Source organism: Nymphaea colorata, unplaced genomic scaffold, assembly GCF_008831285.2.
Source record: "Nymphaea colorata isolate Beijing-Zhang1983 unplaced genomic scaffold, ASM883128v2 scaffold0507, whole genome shotgun sequence".
In the NCBI taxonomy this organism is placed as follows: domain Eukaryota; kingdom Viridiplantae; phylum Streptophyta; class Magnoliopsida; order Nymphaeales; family Nymphaeaceae; genus Nymphaea; species Nymphaea colorata.
The window spans coordinates 1-17,500 of NW_022205013.1; the positions used below are offsets into that span (position 1 = coordinate 1).

Sequence of the window (17,500 nt, forward strand, 5' to 3'; positions counted from 1 at the left end):
AAGCTATTATCGCAAAAATCGGTGAATACAACCAACTATCATTAAGAATTTCGTCTTTGGACCAAAAACAAGCGAGGGGTGGAATACCACAAAGAGAAAGTGTACCTAAAAAAAAAGTTGTTTTTGTAATTGGCATATATTTAGTTAAACCGCCCATAAGAACCATGTTCTGACTCTTAGTCGGAGAATACCCAATAATGGGTTCCATGGAATGAATGATTGATCCAGACCCTAAAAACAATAATGCTTTAGAATAAGCATGAGTGATCAAATGGAATAAAGCGGCTCGATAAGAACCTATACCCAAAGCTAACATAATGTATCCCAATTGAGACATCGTGGAATAAGCTAAACTTCTCTTAATATCTCTTTGAGCAAGAGCTAAGGTAGCTCCTAATAGTACCGTTATTACACCTATCAAAGATATGATATTCATTATGTAAGGTATGGCTATGAAAAGAGGAAGAAGCCGAGCTACAAGAAAAATTCCTGCGGCTACCATAGTAGCCGCATGTATCAGAGCCGAAATAGGAGTGGGTCCCTCCATAGCATCAGGTAACCATACATGAAGTGGGAATTGCGCAGATTTAGCAACTGCACCGAGGAATAATAAGAAGGCACAAAGCGTAGCAAATGAGGAATTCATCTCATTGTTATTAATGATCGAATCATTGAATATTTCGAATAAATCCTGAAATTCGAAACTACCTGTTATTAAATAAAAACCTAGGATTCCTAATAATAAACCAAAATCCCCCACACGATTGGTCACAAACGCTTTTTGACAGGCATTTGCTGCAATTGGTCGGGTAAACCAAAAACCTATTAACAGATAGGAACACATTCCCACTAGTTCCCAAAAAATATGGATTTGTATCAAATTGGGACTAGTAACTAATCCCAGCATCGCTGTATTGAAAAAACTCATATAAGCAAAAAATCTCAAATATCCTCGGTCATGAGACATATAATTATCACTATAGATAAGAACCAGGATTCCAACAGTAGTGATTAATATCGACATAATAGAAGTAAGTGGATCAATCAAGTAGCCGAATTCTAAGGAAAAATCACTAGTGATGCTCCAAGACCATAGATATTCATAAATTGAGCTACCATTGATTTGCTGGATCGCCAGCTTAGTGGAAAAGACCATAACTATACTTAACAATAAAACAGCGGGAAAAGCCCATATACGACGAATATTTTTTGTTGCTGTCGGATTAAGCAGGAGTTCCAATCCTATTAACATAGTAACTAGAAGCGGAACGAAAGGTATAATCCATGCATATTGATATGTGCGTTCCATAACCATAATAATAAAATTAAATCAAACCTTTTTCCTCTATTTTCTTCTAATTAATTATATTAATTATTGTTCCCAATTCACATTCATCACCAGTTCTTATTTATTTTTTTTTTTAACACAAACCAAAATAAGGATACGAAAAGAATATTCTTTTTTATTAATCTCGCTCTTCCTCGACTATTTAAAATTTGACCCAAGGAGTTACAATTGAATTGGTCAAATGATATAATTAAGCAAATTATTGCTTAATACTAGGGGTGAAGTAATTATTAGCTTTTGATATGGATCATGAGATCCGCAAATAACTCAACCCAACAAGATCTTTTATCCAAAATCATTAACTAATTTAAATTTAATTTGAAACTGATTGATTGGCTTCCACCAGAACTTGTGGGAAATTCTATGATACTTGTAACCTCCCATATGGGTGAAGTAAGAAGGTGAAGTAAGAGGTTACTTAAATTGCCTTAATCAAGTTCAAGTAATGTTCAAGTAATGGATCATTGAACAAAAGTATTATTCGAATCGTGGGGGCGCTATGCTTTAATGGGATCAATTGGTAGAGAAAATCTTATTGTTTTATCTCATGTAGGTAATTAATTTCTGGTTATTGTTATTAAATGTATTACGACGGTAGGTATATGTAGGTTATATATATGGTCTATTTGAAATAGACTGAGATAGGAATTGTAACCTTTTATTTTATTTATTTTTCTTTTTATATTATTTATCTGCGGGGGTCGATTTCATCGGTAGTTGATACCATCGATCCTAATGAATGGAGATATGAAACAATTAGTACAATTTTCTTTCTTCTGAGATTTTCATTGTATGCAATAATAATGATAATGAATACTTCAAAAAGAGAAAAAAGATAACTATTTTTTTCTATGAGAGTTATACCTAGCGAATCGAATCTCCTTTCTTTTTATTCTCCAACTTGAGTTTGAGTCCCTAGCAATAATTTAGTTTAGTCCCTATTATATGCTATATGCGCATATTTGTATGTTATGAAGAAAATCTATAAACTAAATAATAGATATATGAATAGAAAGAATTAATGATCTATTTTGAACAATACATGTCTTTCACATTCAACTTAGAAAAGTTCATTTTTGCATGGCGGTTCCAAAAAAACGTACTTCTATATCAAAAAAGCATATTCGTAGAAATTTTTGGAAGAGAAAGGGATATTGGGCAGCGGTAAAAGCTTTTTCTTTAGCTAAATCCATTTCTACCGGTTATTCAAAAGGTTTTTTTGTACGACAAAAAAAATGAAATAAAAAAAGCAAAGAATAAATAATAATGTGATAAGAAACCCTTCAAATGATCTAAATCAACATCAATCAATGATTGGATAAATTAATGATTCTGTATCATATATTGGGCCCTCAAAATGGCACTATTTGTGTTTTAAAGGGCGTTATTAGACGCAAGATACAAGGTTCAATATAGTGAATAGAGTGCATTTTTATATGATTTGCGAGATGGGGATTGCCATTTTCCCCATCGATTCACTATTTTCCCCATCGATTCACTATTACTAAGCTTTAAGGTAAGCTAGTAACAATTATGGAACCTTCAAATATTGACTTGAATGGCTATTCTTCGATTGATTCAATAATCATCTATTGCAATTGCATTGAACCTCTCAATATCGACGATTGAATATGCATGAGTTAGTATTACTTCGAACAAGCCGCCATGGTGAAATCGGTAGACACGCTGTTCTTAGGAAGCAGTGCTAGAGCATCTCGGTTCGAGTCCGAGTGGCGGCATTCTCTAAAACAAAAAAGGACACAACGGATCCTTTAATTCGATACCATATTTACATTCGGTAATTAAGGAAGGGTTCCCTTTTTTTATAACTATAAAAACAAAAAATGATTGTTTATGATATTTGCAACTTTAGAACATATATTAACTCACATATCTTTTTCGATCATTTCAATTGTGATTCCTACTCATCTGATGACCTTGGTCTATGAAATTGTAGGACTATGTGATTCGTCAGAAAAAGGCATGATAGCTACTTTTTTCTGTATAACAGGATTATTAGTTACTCGTTGGATTTATTCGGGACATGTACCATTAAGTGATCTATATGAATCATTAATGTTCCTTTCATGGAGTTTCTCCCTTATTCATATAGTTCCATATTTTAGAAACTATAAGAATTTTTTCAGTAAAATAACCGCCCCAAGCGCTATTTTAACCCAAGGCTTTGCCACTTCGGGTCTTTTAACTAAAATGCATCAATCCGCAATATTAGTGCCTGCTCTCCAATCCCGTTGGTTAATGATGCACGTAAGTATGATGTTGTTGAGCTATGCAGCTCTTTTATGTGGATCATTATTATCCATAACTCTCCTGGTCATTACGTTTAGAAGAAAGATAGATATTTTCGGTAAAACCAATCATTTATTAATTAGTTCATTTTCTTTTGATGAGACCCAATACGTGAATTTTTCGTTTAGAAATTATCACAGGTATCAATTGACTCAGCGATTGGATTCTTGGAGTTATCGTGTCATTGGCTTGGGTTTTACCCTTTTAACTATAGGTATTCTTTCAGGAGCAGTATGGGCTAATGAGGCATGGGGATCTTATTGGAATTGGGACCCCAAAGAAACCTGGGCATTTATTACTTGGACCGTATTCGCGATTTATTTACATACTAGAACAAATAAAAGTTTGCAAGGTGCAAATTCAGCAATTGTGGCTTCTATGGGATTTCTTATAATTTGGATCTGCTATTTTGGGGTCAATCTATTAGGAAGAGGGCTACATAGTTATGGTTCATTCACATTAAACATCTAATTGAAGAAAAAAACTGCAGAATACATAGAAAGATTGTACACATACCCTTTCATTCTCATATACCCCTCTCATATACCATAATATTATTAACCATAATATTATTATCTCATTTATACATTATATGTATAAGGTGAAAGATATATATGTAATCAGAAATATCTGTAGTTAAATAATAAAAACTACAGATATTTCTGATTACAATTTCCTTCATTTAATTGCATTTTTGACTTGATAGAAGGAAAAATCTTCTTTTCCTTTTGATTGGTCTAGCCAACGATTGATTTGTTTGTAAACAGCAGTGCAGGATTATTGGATTGGATCTTCTGTGCTGCCCATAACCATAAAAAAATCCATCCATGAAAGCTACCCATGAAAGTAATTAGATAGAATAGTTTCTACCTTGTCAACTGATAGTGAAAGAACGAAATCTGGATAAATACCAATACCTATTATAGGTAAAAGGATACACATCAAAATAAAGATTTCTCGTGGTCCAGAATCCACAAAGTGAGACTTGGGAACATTGAATAACCTGTATCCATAGAACATCTGGCGTGACATAGATAATGAATAAATAGGAGTTAATATCATTCCAATTGCCATTACAAAAGTAATTAGTATTTTTGACATTACAAGGTATTTTGGGCTAGTAATTATTCCCAAAAATATCACAAATTCTGCAACAAAACCACTCATTCCTGGTAATGCGAGAGAAGCCATTGAGAAGCTACTGAACATCGTAAAGATTCTTGGCATTAGTATAGCTATTCCCCCCATTTCGTTAAGATAACGAAGACGTATTCTATCATAACTTGTTCCTGCCAGGAAAAAAAGTGCAGCACCAATAAATCCATGAGAGATGATTTGTAAAATAGCTCCATTGAGTCCCGCATCGGTTATAGAACTAATTCCTATTATTATGAAACCCATATGAGATACGGAAGAATAGGCTATTCTCTTTTTTAAATTGCGTTGACCAAGAGAAGTTAAAGCTGCATAGATTATTTGAATAGTCCCTACTATCATCAACCAAGGAGAAAATATGGAATGGGCGTGGGGTAATAATTCCATATTGACCCGAACCAACCCGTATGCTCCCATTTTTAATAAGATTCCAGCTAGAAGCATACATGTACTGTAATGCGCCTCTCCATGGGTATCTGGCAACCATGTATGTAAAGGTATGATCGGTGATTTGACAGCATAAGCAATAAGGAAACCCAAATAAAATATTATTTCCAATGCCACGGGATACGATTGATTAGCTAATGTTTCAAAATTTAATGTTGGTTCATTGGAACCATATAAACCCATACCTAGAACTCCCATTAAGAGAAAAATGGAACCTCCTGCAGTGTACAAAATGAACTTTGTAGCTGAGTACAGACGTTTCTTTCCTCCCCACATGGATAAAAGTAGGTAAACAGGAATTAATTCTAATTCCCACATGATGAAAAAAAGTAAGAGGTCTCGAGAAGAAAATGATCCTATTTGACCACTGTACATTGCTAACATCAGGAAATGGAACAATCGCGAATTTCGGGTAACTGGCCAAGCCGCTGAAGTAGCTAAAGTAGTGATAAATCCTGTCAATAAAATGGGTCCTATAGAAAGTCCGTCGATTCCGAGTCTCCAGTGAAAATCAAAAATATTTATCCAGTTAAAGTCTTCTTCCAATTGGATTAATGGATCGTCCAATTTAAAATGATAACAGAATACGTAGGTCGTTAGAAGGAGTTCAAATAAGCAGATACAGATAGTATACCATCGAACTACCTTATTTCCTCTATGAGGGAAAAGAGCAATTAAGGAACCCGCGGATATGGGCAAAACAACAATGATTGTTAACCAATAAAAATCACTCATAGTAAAGACAAAATACACTTTGATTTGACCAGAAAAACCCGCGCTCGGATTTTTTTATTTATCGAGTACGGGTTTTTGTCGGTAAAGAGGAATCAAATGGATTCAAGGGGAGTTTTTTGTAACGTATTAATAAGCTAGACCCATGCTACGGGTTGTCTCATGCCATAAATAAACCCGTATACTTAAGAAATCCGTTGGACAAGCAGATTCACATCTCTTACAACCTACACAGTCCTCCGTTCTTGGTGCGGAAGCAATTTGCTTAGCTTTACATCCGTCCCAGGGTATCATTTCCAGGACATCTGTAGGACACGCTCGTACGCATTGGGTACACCCTATACATGTATCATAAATCTTTACTGAGTGTGACATTAGATCTATTAATTTTTTTTGGAACGTCATAAATTTTCGGTCTGGTAGCTTTAGTAAATGATTAAATATTTTGGCACCAGACGAATCGGTGATTAGACCATAAAGTTTTGTTAGAAATCTATTTCTGATCTGTTCATGAGATAGGCCCAAGATACTTTGATCTCTTATCTTTCATCAAACATGGTCATATCAGTCAATACACGTTTTGCTAATCTATAAATGAATTATAGTTATATATAATAAAGAAAGAAAACGTATAAAATTTATTGTACTCTTATTCCTAATCCATGCTTATGATCCATTGATCCATAACGTGAGTCGAGTGTCTATTTACTTCTACAGAGTGACATAACGTATATGTCTTTATATATTTTATTTGAGTAAAGGTTCCGACTACCGACTATTTTTATTTATTCAATAAATTTGATTGATTGATACGAGTTGATTTTCTGTTACGATAGATCGAAGAAACAATAGCTGGTCCAATAGCTGCTTCGGCGGCTGCAATAGCGATAACAAAGATCGAGAAAACGTCTCCCTTTAATTGGCGACTATCAAATAAATCAGAAAATGTTATGAGATTCATATTAACAGCATTCAGTATAAGTTCAAGACACATAAGTGCTCTAACCATGTTTCGACTTGTGATCAATCCATAGATACCAATAGAAAATAAATAGGCACTCAAAACAAGTACATGCTCGAGCATCATTGACCAACTCCTCGTCAATCTCGATTCATTTCAATATAAACAACAATTCAACTGATTCGATTAATTAAATGAGAAGATTCTACTGAATCTAATTCAATTATCAATCCATATAATATATATAAGAAATACAGTACCAAAAAAGACACTGAAATGGGTCGTCGAACTAACAAAAACTTTGAAATATGTCTCATGAACAATATTCCAATTTAGGGTGGACAGATAGATGCGATAACAATTACACGGAGGTTGCTTTATTTTATTTGGTTGGTTTGTTATTTCCAATTCTAAGTATCTATTCCCGGCGAGCCATAGCAATTGCGCCCACTAAGGAAACTAAAAGGATTATAGAAATCAGTTCAAATGGAAGATAAAAATCTGTTGATAAATGAATCCCAATCTGTTGAACATTACTTGTCAGGTCCTGTTCTATGATCTGGTTTGATCTTGTAGTCCAAATAATCCCGTACCATGACGTGTTTGGGATAGTAGCAATTAGTGAAAAAAAAATACTTGTACAAACTAGCGAAGTGAATCCATCTCCGACAGTCCAAAAATGAAAAGAATTGTAATATTCTGAACCATTCATAAACATCACAGCAAATAAGATTAAGACATTTATGGCTCCCACGTAAATAAGTAGCTGCGCAGCAGCTACAAAATAAGAGTTCGATGGAATATAAAATAAAGATATACAAACAAGAACCAATCCCAAGGAAAAGGCAGAATAAATTGGATTGGTAAGTAATACCACTCCTAGACCTCCTACTATAAGACCTGATCCCAGAGATACTAAAAGAATATCATGTATTGGCGCAGGTAAATCCATTATGTGTTAAATAAGCGATAAATAAGTCAAAATATCTCATGATCTTACTGGTCGGGAAAAAGTGGGTTACCCTTTTTTATATCTAATAGTTCTTACCCCAGCGTGGTGTGGGTTTATGTAGATTGAGTTAATCAATTGAACGGGCCAATCTTGCTTTTGTCTTTAGTCGAAACAGAGTTCGTAATTTCATATTTTTAATTAAACAAATAAGGGCTATGGCTATAATGGCTATATATATTTATATATTCAAAAAGTAGTTATAATCCTCACAAATCTAGTTATTCTTTGTCTGACATGAAAGAAACTTACCTACTTTTGATCAAAACTTAGTCTTATTTTTAATTTAATTGGTAATCGTTCTTGAATCAAGGGGTTTCTCCATAGATATTTTTATTGGAGTTGAGTTCATAATTGTTCGAACTGTGTAATCTCCAATTACAGACATTGGTAACCGACCCAAAGCAATTTGATTATAATTTAATTCGTGACGATCGTAGGTGGAAAGTTCATATTCTTCAGTCATTGATAAACAGTTTGTGGGGCAATACTCCACGCAATTACCACAAAATATACAGATTCCGAAATCAATACTATAATTAAGCAATCGTTTCTTTCTAATATCTGTTTCTAATCGCCAATCAACAACAGGTAGATCTATCGGACATACGCGAACACATACTTCACAAGCAATGCATTTATCAAATTCAAAGTGGATTCGCCCACGGAAACGCTCTGATGTGATCGATTTTTCATAAGGATATTGAATAGTTACAGGTAAACGATTTGCGTGAGATAAGGTAATCATGAAACTTTGACCAATGTATCTTGCAGCTCGTACTGTCTGTTGACCATAATTCATGAACCCAGTCACCATAGGAAACATATATCGTGAATATCCATGAATAATTTGATGTTTCTTTCTCTTGCTTGAGAGAGGATAAGAATCTGGAATATCCTATTCTGTTATAGCGAAACAAGTTGGGAAGAAGTTGTCAATAATAGATTACCGAGAGCAATAGGTAAAAGAGATTTCCACCCAAGATTTAATAGTTGATCCATTCTCAGCCTAGGTAAAGTCCATCTTGTTGAGATAGGAATGAACAGGAACAAATAAGCTTTAGCTAATGTAATGAGGAGACTAATTGTTGTTCCAAAGACTTCACTAGTTTTATTTATTTCGAAAAGTTCAGTAATTGGTATATATGGAATAGGAAGATTCCACCCTCCCAAGTACAGAACTGTTACGAATAATGAAGAAACTAGTAAATTGAGGTAAGAAGCAACATAAAATAAACCAAATTTGATACCTGAATATTCAGTTTGATAACCTGCTACTAATTCCTCCTCGGCTTCCGGTAAATCAAAGGGCAATCTCTCGCATTCTGCTAGTGAAGAAATTATAAAAACTATGAACCCTATAGGTTGACGCCAAAGATTCCACCCCCAAAAACCATATTTTGACTGCGCCTCAACTATATCAACCGTACTTGAACTGTTAGATAATCATAGTCGATGATAACATCACTGTTCCCATCTCTATTCCAGAACCGTACATGAGACCTCAGCTTCATACGGCTCCTCAATGGTCACGAATAAATCTAAGGTATGCTTCGGTATTACATCGGCATACCATAGGAAAAAAGAAAGATGAATCAAAATGCTCATAAGTGAACTAGACCAGTGGGATTCTGTCCGCGATAAGATAATAACAAATAAAAAGTACACTTCTGAATCCATCTCATCCTTTATTCTTTTTGCTGAGTTTCTTGTTCAGTAATAACTTAACTCGATCTTTCCATAAGATACAATAAATAGTCAATCCATTTTTCCTTCCTGTTCTTCTCTTCTTTCTCAGAAGGACTATACTATATAAATAAAGGATTACTTCGTTCCTGATAGTTATTTTTAAATCAGTGGATAGGAGCTATACTCTGGATCGGGATCACGGGGAAGTACTTTTTGATCATTTCTACCAACTTCAAGCCCTCATTATGACTCCTTTTATGTAATGTCAAAATATCCGTTTGGATACGTTACATTATCTCCATTACTAATCTTTTGTGTACCTTGGTGTTCCTAACCGTCCACTCAGTTTTGGTGGATCCTCGGTATGGTAATAAATACAAGAGTAAAAATTCCATACAGTTGATCTTTTGCGCCCGCTTCAAGTCCTGATGGCTAATCGATACTTGGGGTAAACAGCTTCCGCTGCTTATGTTTAGCTCCACTTTACTCTCGTACGTAGGTAATGAGACTCGATCTTCTTACTGCGAATTCATAAGCAGTTTTGTTTCACTCATATAACTATCTGGTTTAGTTCATAGATCCCAGTGATGAATAAAAAAGAGTTCTATCTATATATTCAATCAACCAACTTCTTTCCTAGAAAAAGCAAAGAAAGAGGTAGGAGTGCGTATTCCAACGAATCACACGTAGAGATATTGATAACACACATGGAGTTAACGGTATTTCATAACTTATAGATTGAGCAGCAGCTCGTAAACCACCTGAAAAGGAATATTTATTATTTGATCCATATCCGGACATAAGAAGTCCGATAGGGGCAATACTTGAAATAGCGATCCATAGAGAAACACCTATACTGAGATCGGTTAGTACAAGGTGATGGCCAAAGGGAATTACTGAATAACTCAGTAGAATTGATACGACCGCTACGGATGGGCCGACACTAAATAAACGAATATCTCCTCTAGATGGAAGAAGATCTTCTTTGAAAAGTAGTTTGACCCCATCCGCTAGAGCTTGAAGAATGCCCAGGGGGCCGGCATACTCAGGACCAATTCGTCGTTGTATCCCTGCAGATATTTTTCTTTCTAGCCACACAATTACTAATACCCCTATTGTGATTCCCAATACAAGAGTAACAATAGGTACAAGTAACCATATGAGCCCATAGGCCTCTTTTGAGGATTCCGATCTGAAAAAAGAATTGATAGCTTGTGCTTCTTCAATTATCATTTCAACGATCAACTTCTCCCATAATGATATCTATACTACCTAGTATTGTCATAATATCAGCCAATTTCATTCTTTTAACTAGCTGAGGAAGAATTTGCAAATTGATGAAACCGGGTGGACGTATTTTCCATCTCCAAGGAAAAACACTATTATCTCCTATCAGAAAAATACCTAATTCTCCCTTTGGGGCTTCTACTCTCACATAAAGTTCTTGTTTTGACAATTCAAAACTGGGAGAAGGCTTTTTACTAATGAATCGATATTCAAAGTCGTTCAATTCTGAATCTTTTGTTCCAGCAAAGCGTCGGAATTCTAAATTTTCATAAGGTCCCCCGGAATTCCTTCCAGAGCCTGTTGAATAATTTTGATGGATTCCGTCATTTCGCCAATTCTTACTAAATAACGAGCTAATGAGTCTCCTTCTTTTTGCCATTGGACTTCCCAATCGAATTCATCATAACACTCATACCGATCGACTTTACGAAGGTCCCATTGGATTCCGGAAGCTCGTAGCATTGGTCCTGATAAACCCCAATTTATGGCTTCCTCTCCCCCAATAAAACCTACCCCTTCAACTCGTTCCAAAAAGATGGGATTGCGCGTAATAAGCTTTTGATATTCAACAACTCCCGTTAAAAAATAATCGCAGAAATCTAAACATTTATCTATCCAGCCATGAGGTAAATCAGCAGCTACCCCCCGATACGGAAATAATTATGCATCATTCGCATACCTGTGGCAGCTTCGAATAGATCATATAACAATTCCCTCTCTCTGAAAATATAGAAGAAAGGAGTCTGCGCACCGATATCGGCCATAAAAGGTCCAAGCCATAACAAATGCGAAGCTATACGACTCAACTCCAGCATAATTACCCTAATATAGCTGGCTCTTTTAGGTACTTGAATATTTCCCAATTCCTCAGGTGCATTAACGGTTATTGCCTCCGTGAACATAGTAGCTAAATAATCCCAACGTGTTACATAAGGTAGATATTGTATAATTGTTCGGTTTTCCGCAATTTTTTCCATTCCTCTGTGTAAATAACCCAATATGGGTTCACAGTCGATAACATCTTCGCCATCTAGAGTAACAATGAGTCGAAGAACACCATGCATTGACGGGTGGTGAGGACCCATATTGACCACGAGGAGGTCTTTTCTTGCGTCTGGTACAGTCATATGTTTTTATTCTCCGATTCCAATTCATTATTCCATTTCTCCGATCCCAATTCATTATTCCATGAATTCCTGAAAATGAAACGAGGTTCATCCAAATTCAAGATCTAATGAACCGAATAACTCAAACGAATTTCCAAACTAACCAGTTTTTGGTTCTCGAATACCCAATTGACCAATTAATTCCCTATAACGCACTCGATTTTTCTTTGATAAATAAACCAGCAGTCGTTGGCGTTTCCCCAGAATTTTCCGCAGACCCCTCTGAGATAAATAGTCTCTTCTGTGCAGTTTCAAATGTGAAGTAAGTCTCTCTATCTTATTGGTAAAATTAAATACTTGGAATTCAACAGAACCCCTTTTTTCTTCTTGTGGAATAACGGATATGGGCGAATTCTTTACCATACAAATAAATTCTTCTCTTTTTTTCTTTTTGTTCCCACGGATATAAATCTTCCCAATCAAGAATAATAATACCATTTATTTTGTTCTGGTGTACACAATAATCTGGATTGATTCATATATTACTCTTTTTTCTATCAAACAAATCAAAATGAATATGAATAAATAATAACAATAAATTTATTCAGATACAAAGGGATGGTATATTCCTGGGCTCACGAAACAGAATGAAAGGGAAAGGGACCTAAAAAGATTCTGTCGATTCATTCCTAGGTCCAATTGATATGTGACTGAATCTTGTGTATCAGAGTCTAACTGACTGAATCTTGTGTATCAGAGTCTAACTGACTGAATCTTGTGTATCAGAGTCTAACATAAGGTATGTATTTATTTGCATGTTCTCATATACCAGGCGCGTGATAAAGAGGGAAATTGATTGTAACATCAGCGAATTCCAAATTGCTTATACATATGGATCCTTGACATACTGAAACGACTCCCATTATTGGTATCAAACCAATAACGATTCATACAGGCTAAATCTTCTAATCGATGAGTGGGCCAAAGAAACACTTTCCATTTTAGAGAGTTATTTGTATCTGTATCAAAATGCTTATCCCTATTTACAAATTTCTCAAACCCCTGCGCATTAGTCTTAGCTCTATTGCAAAATACTGGATTCTTATTCACAAGGTTCCTATTTCGGTAATTGAAACGGCTTATAATTCTCAATTCTCTACGATGGCTAGGAGATAAAATATGTTCAGGAACAAGCAAATCATAATTATTATTGTCCCCATTCACACGCACTCCTCCGTGTCGTGCAATCGAGCCATTCAAGTCATTCTTATCAATATGTTTTTTTACCTGGTATCCTCGATTAGTTTGGTACTGAACCTTATGGGTCAATGAAATAGCTATGGTTTGATACATAATCGAAATTCCATCCCATTTGATAGACAAACGAACCGGTTCAACAATAAATATTCCCCTTTTTATCAATTCTGGAAGAGACAAATCCTTATTAATCAGCATTACATCTAGACCCATTTCTCCTCTTTGAATAGAGGATATAGCAATTTCATTCGGATTCATAAGTCTAAGCAGTAGACAATATACCTTGATATTATTGGTCATTCTTTGATTGAAAGAATCACCCCATCGGAGTTGAAAAAGAAAATATTTTTTCAAAAATAAGTCTAGTTCCGCTTCCTTCTTGCTCTTGAATTTCTTTTTCTTTCTGCGTTTCTTAATATCTGAACCCGCGGAATTTGCTCCAACATCTTTTTTTTGGTTTCTTATATCAGATATAAGATTTCCTTGGTGCTGTCGTTCTTTCTCGTCCCGGTTCCCATTCTCTAATTCAAGATATCCCTTTTGATTAGATTCTACTTTTGGTTTTGGATTAAATCTTTCTTTTTGATTAGATTCCACCTTTGGATCTATATAAAGATCGCTTGTTTTGTTTCCATGAAAATCAAATAGAAGCAATTTGATTGGTATGATCCACGGATTAGTCTTATATCGATCGTAAAGCGGCACAAATTCTGGTAAGAACCAAGGGCGCAGATTCGATATAGTATGATCTAACATTTGTTCATTCATTCCCATCCAATCAAAAAATAACTCTTTTTGCTTTGTTTGGATTTCTTGATGAATTCTGATATAAAGATAAAGAATATCTTTCTTATTGGTCCCAGTCTTAGTAGTTTTCTTTTTTTTATTAATGAAAGTTCTGATACCCGTACTAGTCCTAGTTTCAATATTGTTTCTAGGGTAAAAATTGGTGATTCTCAATTCCAAATATTTTCTATCTAGATTTGGATCCCTATCAATTGTATATTTATCTTCTAGGCTATCATTTATAGTTGTAGCATAAAACGATTTGTATTTATGTGTATTGTAATTAGAAATCTCTCCGTGCCTGTTTACTTGTAATGGTGATCCATAAATATTGGAGTCTTTCACATCTTCATAATTAAGATATTTATATGATAAAAGATCATATCTGTAGTGTTTTTTAATTTTTTTTTCGCAACTCGGACTCTTCAATAAGTCCAATTTATATTTATAATAATCCTTTTTACCGGAATGAATTAATTGGTCTTTTTCTTCATATGAACCCAATTTTGGTGAGTCGTTATTTTTAATCGTAAAATGCTGATTGACTTTCTTTCTCCATTTTAGAGGTGCTAATCTAGACCATTTGTCATGGGAGAAATTGTATTGATAATGGCTCTTTAACCAGTTTTTCCATTCACTCATTCCAGAATTCCGCAGTTTCTTGTGTTTTGATTCTGAATCAAATATTCCTCGTGTATGGAAATAGTCATGGAAATAGTCTTTTATTCTATCCTTAATAAAAGGATATGTTCTGTAGTAATGAAATATGGATTCTGACTTATATTTGTTACTAACTTGGGTTTGCAATAATTTGTAAAACACATAGGCTTGAGACAAAGAAGATAAGTCGCAGTAAATCGGTGAATTACTATCACTACTTATATTAGTAGTATAAGTAGAAAGAGATTTTACAGTCGAAATGAAGGGAATTATATTTGGATTCGTTTCATTAGTATCCTTTTCCTTTATTTCGTCATTGTAAGTGTATCCATTTAAAGTATTTTTTGTTGAGTCAAGAAAAAATTGTGCATTGATCCTGTAAATGTTAGTGATACATAGAAGGATACCCATGTATATTCTTTCAATGAAAGATTTCATAAAAGAGTTCCATTTAGAGATTAATGGGGCACTTCTTCTTTTTTTAGATATTTGAAAAATATGTTTCCGTGATTCGGTTCTTTTATTACTAAAATTTCCCTTGTTAGTACTAATATCTATATCCTCAATATCTGGAGTTAGAGGTTTTTTTTTCTTGTCTTTTCTAATCTTTTCTACTTGATCCCAGATTTTGGTTGTCTTATCAGCCAGATCATTAATTTTTCTTTCTATCAGTGAATCATTTGTCCAATCTCCGGATACAATTATAATGGGTGATTCATGGATGATTTTTTTGGAATCTTTCTCATTTTGACTTGGTTCTTCATTTTGACTTGGGTCATAGACTCGCGTCACTAAGAAAAAGAGTTTCTTCACTTTTCTTTTTATAAATAGAACTATTTTGATAATCCATCTTATTTTTTCGTTGAGAATCTTTAGAAAACCTTTTATGTTGTCTTTTATAATTCTTAGAAAGAAAAAACCTGTCTTTTTGACTTTTCTAATTTTTTTTTCGAGTGTTTTATTAATGGGTTCAAAAAAGAAAGGTTTTTTTCGGGGAGAGCCAAAGGGGACTTCTGTTTCCATCCCCCAGATCGTTAAAAAACAGAAATTTTTTTGTTTTTTTCTTAGATCCTTATGATGGGATCGTAGCTTTTTTCTATGCCAAGGTTTCAGAGAGAAAGGAAATAGGATTTTTATCTGAATACCGTCTGTTAACCAATCTTTTGGAAATTCTGTTTCCGATAATTGAACACCATTATATGTGCATTTGACATGCATTTCCCTACTCCATTCGGTCAAATCTTCATACCACTCAGGGAATTGAAATAATAACATACGACCAATATTTTTAACTATTATCAATGAAGGTAATATGATGTATTTTCGAAGAATCGAGTGGGTTACTAATATGGAACTCCTTATTGCTTGAGCAAATATAATATTATCCCAAGTTTCTGCTATTGCTATCCGTTCCTCCTCCTGTCTTTTATCCTCTTTTCTTTTATACTCCTCTTCGTGTTCTTTCTCCATTTTCTCTTTCTCTTTTGCCCCTTCACCCACATAATCAGATGTTTGTATTTTTGGGCTTTTTTCCTCCATCCAATTCCTAAAAATGAGGTTCATCATCCTTGAGATATCAAAAGAAAACAAAGGTGTTTTGTCTATTCTGTCAAAAAAAAGGGGGGAGTGTACATCTGTTTGAAACATTTCCCAAGTGACTGTTTTACGTCTTTGAGCCCGCATCGACCCTTTGATTATATCACGACGAAAATCTGATTGTTGCGAGTAACGTATCAAGGCCATTTCATGTTCTTCTGCTTGATCACCATTTCCTTTTCCTCTTTGATCACCATTTTTGGCTTGATCACCCTTTTTCTTTTTGGCTTGATCACCATTTCCTTTTCCTCTTTGATCACCTTTTTCGACTTGATCATCACTATTTTTTTCTTGATTACTATCGGTGGTATTACTGATATTATCAGTAGTATTATTGATATTATCATTGGTATTAATGATATTATCAGTGGTAGTATTGATGATATTATCATTGGTATTAATGATATTAGTATCCTCATCGGTATCAGTGTCAGTATAAATTACTACACGTTTGGCTTTTCTTGAACGAATCCCGTGATCCTCTGTGGATTCTTCCTGATCATCTTCTTCCTCCTCCTCCTCCTCCTCTTCTTCAAAATCCAAATCAGAAGTCAGTTTGTATAACCATCGAGGAACCTTTTTCTTAATTTCTTCAATTTGAAGATTACTCATTTTTTGATCATTCGGATCAGCTCTAACCATATCGAATACTTTTTCTTCTCCCCCAAAAGCAAATTGTTTGAAACGAGTTCTTGATTTCTCAGCTTCTTCAGCTTCTTCTGTAAATTCACCAATTGAGACTGATGAATCCTCAATGCCTGTAGATAATGATTTTACGTCAAGTTTATATATTTCGTGTTCCAATTCTCGTTCAAACTCTCGATAATCCTTGGAAAAAAGGATACCATGAATCTTATTTATCCAAGCCATTTTGGTAGACCCCCGTGTGGAGGTAGTTGAATCATTCCTAATTGAATATAAATACCCTTTTTTTATTGTTCCACGATAAGGTCCGTTCAAAAGAGGATCATAAAACTTAGGTAAGCATTCTTGTTCCTCTTCATCATTGCACAATCTGGCTCTTTTTTCGACCACATCGAGGATAAGAGATCCTTTGTCTATAGCTTCAATTCGATTTATGAATTCGTTCCTTAAGTTATCTCTTTGTTTTTTAGTGGTCGAAACCCATTCATTAGAGAGGGCCTCCGCAGGTAGTT

The 17,500-nt window shown here is 34.6% G+C and overlaps 3 protein-coding genes and 1 pseudogene across 3 annotated transcripts in view; all 4 read right to left on the reverse strand.

The window, feature by feature from the left end:
- Positions 1-7: 7 nt before the first annotated feature.
- Positions 8-1,563, reverse strand: LOC126409539 (NAD(P)H-quinone oxidoreductase subunit 5, chloroplastic-like; the record flags this gene model as incomplete). The annotated part of the gene is made up of 1 exon (XM_050075492.1): positions 8-1,563. A coding segment is annotated over exon 1 (1,308 nt), but the record flags the coding sequence as incomplete, so codon positions are not given.
- Positions 1,564-4,265: 2,702 nt separating this feature from the next.
- LOC126409538 (NAD(P)H-quinone oxidoreductase chain 4, chloroplastic-like) lies at positions 4,266-5,995 on the reverse strand. The gene has a single exon (XM_050075491.1). The coding sequence runs from the start codon at positions 5,993-5,995 to the stop codon at positions 4,493-4,495; it is 1,503 nt and encodes a 500-aa protein (XP_049931448.1). The 3' UTR covers positions 4,266-4,492.
- A 4,876-nt stretch (positions 5,996-10,871) lies between these two features.
- LOC126409540 (NAD(P)H-quinone oxidoreductase subunit H, chloroplastic-like) lies at positions 10,872-12,081 on the reverse strand (annotated as a pseudogene).
- An 18-nt stretch (positions 12,082-12,099) lies between these two features.
- The window catches only part of LOC126409537 (protein TIC 214-like), a 6,694-nt gene continuing 1,293 nt past the window's right edge, over positions 12,100-17,500 (reverse strand). The window contains exon 1 of the mRNA XM_050075490.1: positions 12,100-17,500. This exon is cut by the window's right edge and continues 1,293 nt beyond it. Coding sequence (XP_049931447.1) covers positions 12,909-17,500 — 4,592 coding nt within the window. The 3' untranslated portion in view covers positions 12,100-12,908.

Coding starts and splice junctions, on each gene's coding strand:
- LOC126409538 (XM_050075491.1), bottom strand. CDS start 5,995: ATGAGTGATTTTTATTGGTTAACAATCATTGTTGTTTTGCCCATATCC.